Genomic DNA, 6,352 nt, shown 5'->3' with positions numbered 1-6,352 from the left:
ATTTCCAGGATATTTGCAGGCTACAGGGAGCTAACAACAGAGGTCTGCAACCAGATACTCACTACTAAACTTTACTTGAACTTGACTTGACTAATGACAGTGTAAGGCAATATCATTATGTTCTGTACAAAGGCAGAGCAAACTGCTTTGCACAACTTACAATGTCAGTAATTGACAAACACTGACAGAGGCTATGGTTTTAGAGTTTTGCAAGTGCTGAAACAATAGAGGGGAGTTAGATTAAATATGCTTGGTCCGTGGTAATGTTAGTGTAGTAGAAATCACAAAGGGACAGAAGCATGCTTGCCTGTTTGCATGAAAAATGTGTGTGAGTGCTCAAAACAGAGAGGTTTATTCTCACTTGAAAAGGTTGTCTTTGATTTGCATGAATTAAACAAAAAAAAAAAAATGCAACTACATGTACATATTAGGAGATTGGACTGCACTTCAAAAATGATGGAAACAAGAGCATTTCCAAGAGTTTCCACAGTGCAGCAGTCTTTAAATATCACACCAAAAACAGTTCCCTTGAAACTTAAATAATTTATTTACCACTACAATATTGTGTTACAATACACCATAGTGGGTCAAAATAACGTTGTCATCATCATCATCATCATCAAAACAACAACAAACACACATAAAAAACAGCTCATCATGACAGAGTAGGTGCCTAACTCTTGCTAGTTGGTGCAGTTGATAGCACCAACCACCACTGTCACTAAATGCCCACAGGGGCTGGGGCCAGCTCACCTCAGTATTTCTTATTTGAAAAGGGGGGAGATCAGACTAACTACGGAAACTAGGTGTTTGTAAAATTGTAAAATGATCATGACAACTTCAGTGCAATTTGTTTCTAGTAAAGTAAGAAAGGCATAATGATTGACAGGTTTGGGGGGTTTTGTGGGTAAAACGTTCAGGCAGAGACCTAATATGGAGTTTATTTCCTATTTATGATCATTACTTTCAGATTGATTTGCTGTGCTGGGTGCATGAGATGACTTGGCTGTATAGCCTCTGCTAAGCACTACATTGTAAACCAGTGCAGCATTCCAACCCTTGCCTGAACCTGAAATTTAATTTGCTTATCTGTGCTTTGGACCCAAGCACAGAACACATGATGGACAGGTAAAAGGACAGAAAAATATGACAATAACATTTATATGACAGTTTAGACATCAGCTACTGGAGAAGGACTCTGACCAGGTCAAGTGCATGTAAACTTAGCTAAAAAGGTTTTTATTAAATATCAAACATGGCACAAGACTAAAAATGTTTACAATAAACTGGAATTTTCCTTTAAGGAGTTCTCATGTGACAGATTATTTTTTTCTAATGGTGCCTTTTCAGGCATTTATCAAACTAATTTTCCAACATCTGTACACAGATGGAGAATAGTCGAGTAGATAAAAACTTCATCATTGTTGACATATTCCACATTTGAATATCTTAAATAGATTGGAATGGAACAATTTTGAAAACTAAGACAAACACAGAAAGGAGGACGTGGAGAGATGAAGTGGGGAAGACATGAGTGAAATGGTGGGTAGGTGCTGGGAATGGGGGCTGTTTTTCAGAATTTACTTCTTATATACACACTTATCACTTATACTTCCAGTGTTAGCCTTACTCTTGTGTGTCGGTATGACAAATGTGTGAGGTGGTGCATGCTGACAGGGTCTTAAAAATGAAAAAGACACCACTGTATATAAGCTATATTGATGTGACTACGTGTGTCTGAATACTGTAAAATTTGCAGTGGGGTCACAATAATTTACAATTTAATGTGGCTTTGATAGCAGTGCTAAAATTAGATTACAATCATCAACAGTGCAAAAATAATAAAGTCTAAAGTCACTAAAGAATTGTGACCAAGATATGAACTGAAAGGGACATATTGCAATTGGGGAGAAAAGACAAAAAAAATAAATTATATAATTGCAGGGCTATTCCTAAATGACCTTGAACATTTTTAGTTCAAGGTAGGTAGTTCAATAGTGTTTCGCTGAGACCTGGACCTTTATCCATATATCTGCAATAATGTACTCCTGGCAGATTTATCATTTGGGAAATACTTCCCAAATGGTGGGAAATGAGGAATTCTTGTTTTTTAAAAGCCTCTAGTCTGCTATGAAATTTACTCTCCTCCAGAAGAAACGTGACAGTTTGTCGCTTAAAAAAAAAAAACAACTGCAATGCAATACTGTACTTCTGCTACTTGCACTGGTATCAAAGCCACATTTCTGGTATTGTGCCAGCACTGCTCCTGTTTGTTGTGTATTGAAGTAGCACTAAATTGTTCTGTACCTCTATCCTCCAACACCCTGACTGTGCCTGTAAAACCACTGCTGTGTAATTGCAGTTTAACTGTATGTAGACCAACTGCTATATGTGTGTGTTTGTATAAAGGAAGGACACAGAGAGTGTTTGTGCTTCTAGCTGCACTTGCAGGACTTGACCTTCATATTGGAGAGCTGCTCTATTTTGGGAGTCTTTCCAATGTAGTAGAGGATGGTAAGGGGCTCTAAGTCCTGGGAGACGCAGCAGGGTGATGCTGATGCTTCAGGGTTTATGGTGTTATACAAGCCTAACACCTGGAACACACAAATGAGAACCATACTATGAAGACCTTAAGTAGAAGTGAACATTAACACTTAGTGTCAAGTTACTGACCTTTCCAACTCAGATCACACACACTTTAACCTTTAACCCTGCCCCTCTTTAAGTACCTTTGAATGCTGGGTGTCAGCGCTCCACAAATACGGACATGCCCCTGCACAGAAGTTAGCCTCATAGCCTTTGGGCTCGTGGATCCACCTCCAGCCCAGGTCCCTCTTAAAGTCGATATAGAGTGACCGCAAGCAGCAGTTGTTCTGAACATTTCTACAAGGAGAATAAATGGAGAAGTGAATGGTGGAAGGGTCTGATGCCTGCTGAGGTTGGCAGTTACATGGTGTTACATGGTGTATACTGTACTCTAAGCTCTGAACCATCTGGTATTGCTATTTAAAGGATCAATCCAGTTTTGGTTGTTTCTTTTGTTGTAATACCATCTGCAATAACTACACTAAACACATGACAACATTAAAAACAGTAAATGTTTAAAATGTAATTAGAACATAACGATGGGATCCACTAATTAAGTTAGCAGACGCCCTGTGTCAAAAATGCTATTATAAAACAATTATTAATAACAATAATTAGTTATTAATTTTTTGTATTGTTCCTCTTCCTGCTTCCTCTGAAGTCATTTATAATAGTGGTCTAAGAGGATGGTATTGGTGCTGAACAAGTTAATGTATATTAGCAGTACACTGATACCAGACACAGCATACCTTTCCCTGGGTTGTTATTCTCATGGATCAGCAAATACACATTTCCAATACAACAAAAGACTAGTTACATAAGCAGATGTATGTGTGTAAATTGCAGGTTAGTACTTGGAGCAGTAGGCAGCATCCAGGGCTCTCTTGGATCGATGGGTTATGTGCTGGGACTGGGACTCCAGCCGGTAGGAAGGGAGCAGCATGAGGAGAAGATGTGGAGCCCGAGTGCTGTGCCGCCGTTTCTTAGACAGCTTTAGGTCACCACCATGGATGAAGCTGTCATCAATACCTGGGGAAAAAACAAAACAGATATTGATGCCCTCCATTTTATTCAATGCAGTCACGTTAGGTAACAGATAAGCACATCTGATTTAATCCAATCACAGTGTGTGTAGGTACCCAGACAATAAGAAAGGCACTGGCATACTTTAAAAGAAGCGAATACGATCAACCATTGAAACCTCTGTGCTTTAGCGTGTGAGTATGGCCTCAATTAGTAGGGATGTCCCCAACAAGGTTGTTTGGATCTGATACTGATCCGACATTTGTCGCAAATAGTCATTACATGTATCTGACATGACACAATCTGAGACTTTTCAGGATCTACTTGATACGAATATGGTCATTAAAGGAATATTTTTTAATCAGATTAAATAAAGGTTAAAAAATCTTTATCAGCTTAATTTATTTTGTATGAATGATGAAACAACTTGGAAAATGTAAGGGAATATCCATCTTCTCATCCTTTTTCTTTAACCACTTATCCTGTTTAGGGTCCCATGGGGCTGGAGCCTCTCAGCTGTTATAGGGCAAGAGGTGGGGTACACCCTGGACAGGTCTCCAGTCCACAGAGAGACATACACAGACAACCATTCACACTCAAATTCACAACAATGGGCAATTTAGAGTCACCAGGTAAACTAACATGCATTTTTCATATTTAGTAGGTAAGCATAGCTCAGTTGGTAAGGTAGTCGTCCACAGACCACAGGGTCAGTGGTTAGATCCCTGGTTCCGACTATATGTCCAGGTGTCTGGGCAAGACACTGAACCCCCAAAAGGCCATTCCCTTCCCCAGCTGTGCAGTGCTGGTCTAAATGTGGTAGAAATTGGGGAAGGTTGCATCAGGAAGGGCATCTGGTGTAAAAACCAAATCAACCATGCGGTGTGGCCACCCTGAACTCACGGGATAAGCCGAAAGACCAAAAAAATACAAATAAAATAAGTAGGTAGGCAAAATCTCCACAAAACAGTGACAAATTACTTCTTCAACCACAGAAACGAGACAGCCCCAGCTCTCCCAAAAGTTCGATGATTTTCCATGATCAATAGCATCTTCCTGACACCCACTAAACACAAACAGTATACCAGAAGTTGGATATTTGCGTAAGCATCACCTCAGCAGAGATGTGTTAACGGGACAGTTGTTCAACTGGCTTTCGTAAACGCCAAAAGCAATCATTCCCTAAAATTTAAGGCAGTTAAACTAAATATAGTTTGAAACTGGTTCTGCGTTATTTTGGCCGATACCAATACTCTGATTTATGTTTGAATCAGTGCTGGTATAAGATTGGAACATCTCTACTAATTAGCAATAAACACAAAATCCAAAAAAAACTACAAATGTCATTAGGTTAAGCATTTGATCATGAACCAAACCGAAATTACTGGATAAATGTTATATAAATGGCGTAAAAAGACACAGCAGTGCATCTATTTCCTTCTTGGCCTCTAGTTAAAAAAGGCTAACTAAGGGTGGTAAAGTACCTAAAGTCATTAGCATTTTTTCATTTTCTAATCAGATTAATTGAAACAATTGAGCGAAAACCATTTTCCTGTCTGATCAAACCATGGGGGGGTTTAGTTACATGTGATAAAGCATTGGTGCGAATGCTAAAATGATGATGTTTAATAAAATTAAAAGTTTTAATACTTTACTGATCCCCGTGGGGAAGTCGTTCAGTTTCTTGTCACACATGTTCTTGACATGTGGCCAACACAGAGGCTTTGTGGACATCTGCCTTAGCAACTGAACTACAGCTGCTCCAAGGCCTGGTGAGGCATTGCAACCATTAAATAATTTTCCTTAATGTTTTGGGGATTTTACAGTGAAACAGGCACAAGCATCGATATGCAATTTAATGTTTAACTCGTTGCTACTTCCATCCATAGGAAATGGTGGGAGTAGAAATGAGAAGTGTACACCTACACTGATTTCTGTGATAACGAACATTTTCAAAACCAAAGCAGGATTACGTGCATCTGTTTCTGTGTGTTCACATAGTTTTAGTCATACAGTTTGTTGTAAATACTAAACTATAGACTGACAGCAGATGTATCATTTACCATAACATTTTTGAAATCTAAATACCTGCAAACCGGGCCTCTAGCTCCTCACTCTTGTTGGGAATAATGTAGTTATTTGATGGTACAAATGTGCAGCATGGGCAGTGTAGGCTTATCTTGAATCCACTGTTTCTGTCTGCGGAAAAAGAAGAGTTATGATGATGGAACATAGCAGCAAATGACATGTACTACATTGACTGGACTACACACTTACCTCTGTGATTCAGCCATTCACTCACTGCCTCTGTTACGTCAAATGACAGCCACTCTCCCTCCGTTTGTGTGCGTACCACCTTGCTGTCAATGTAACGCTGTGTTGGGGATGTCAGGTCTTTGTGTCCTAAAATCTGGGGACAAAAAAAGGGCAAAGATAGGTCAAAGATGTGAAACTGAACAGGCATCATTTTAACAAACAGAACCCTATTTGCGCTACAGTACAAATGTATAACTAGCACCCAGATACTTCAGCAGCTGCTGCACCAGCTGCCATCACCATCAGCTGCCTGTTTATTCTACCCCTTGACAGCATATTTGTAGCTTTATTAATAATCAGTGTTGGGGTAGTTACTTTTCTTGTACTTGCTACTTGGCTACATTGCCTTTAATCATCAAAATGAAACAAGCCAACTTCCATTTGGGAAGGTATTTAGCTACAGTATCCTAAACAATATATAAACACA

The 6,352-nt window shown here is 39.3% G+C and overlaps 1 protein-coding gene across 2 annotated transcripts in view; it reads right to left on the bottom strand.

Moving 5' to 3' along the window:
- Positions 1-523: 523 nt before the first annotated feature.
- tgfb2 (transforming growth factor, beta 2) overlaps positions 524-6,352 on the bottom strand; it is a 45,623-nt gene continuing 39,794 nt past the window's right edge. For both annotated transcript variants that reach the window (XM_067509959.1, XM_067509960.1), the window contains 5 exons: positions 5,887-6,019; positions 5,698-5,808; positions 3,441-3,615; positions 2,730-2,883; positions 524-2,594 (listed from right to left, as the gene is read on the bottom strand). In XM_067509959.1, the coding sequence (XP_067366060.1) occupies positions 2,436-2,594; positions 2,730-2,883; positions 3,441-3,615; positions 5,698-5,808; positions 5,887-6,019 (732 nt within the window). In that variant the 3' untranslated portion in view covers positions 524-2,435. The remainder of the gene's footprint in view (positions 2,595-2,729; positions 2,884-3,440; positions 3,616-5,697; positions 5,809-5,886; positions 6,020-6,352) is intronic.

The sequence above is a fragment of the Channa argus genome, chromosome 7 (assembly GCF_033026475.1).
Source record: "Channa argus isolate prfri chromosome 7, Channa argus male v1.0, whole genome shotgun sequence".
Lineage (NCBI taxonomy): Eukaryota > Metazoa > Chordata > Actinopteri > Anabantiformes > Channidae > Channa > Channa argus.
Note: the sequence above shows the minus strand (reverse complement) of the source record. Positions and strands in the feature narration are given on the sequence as shown.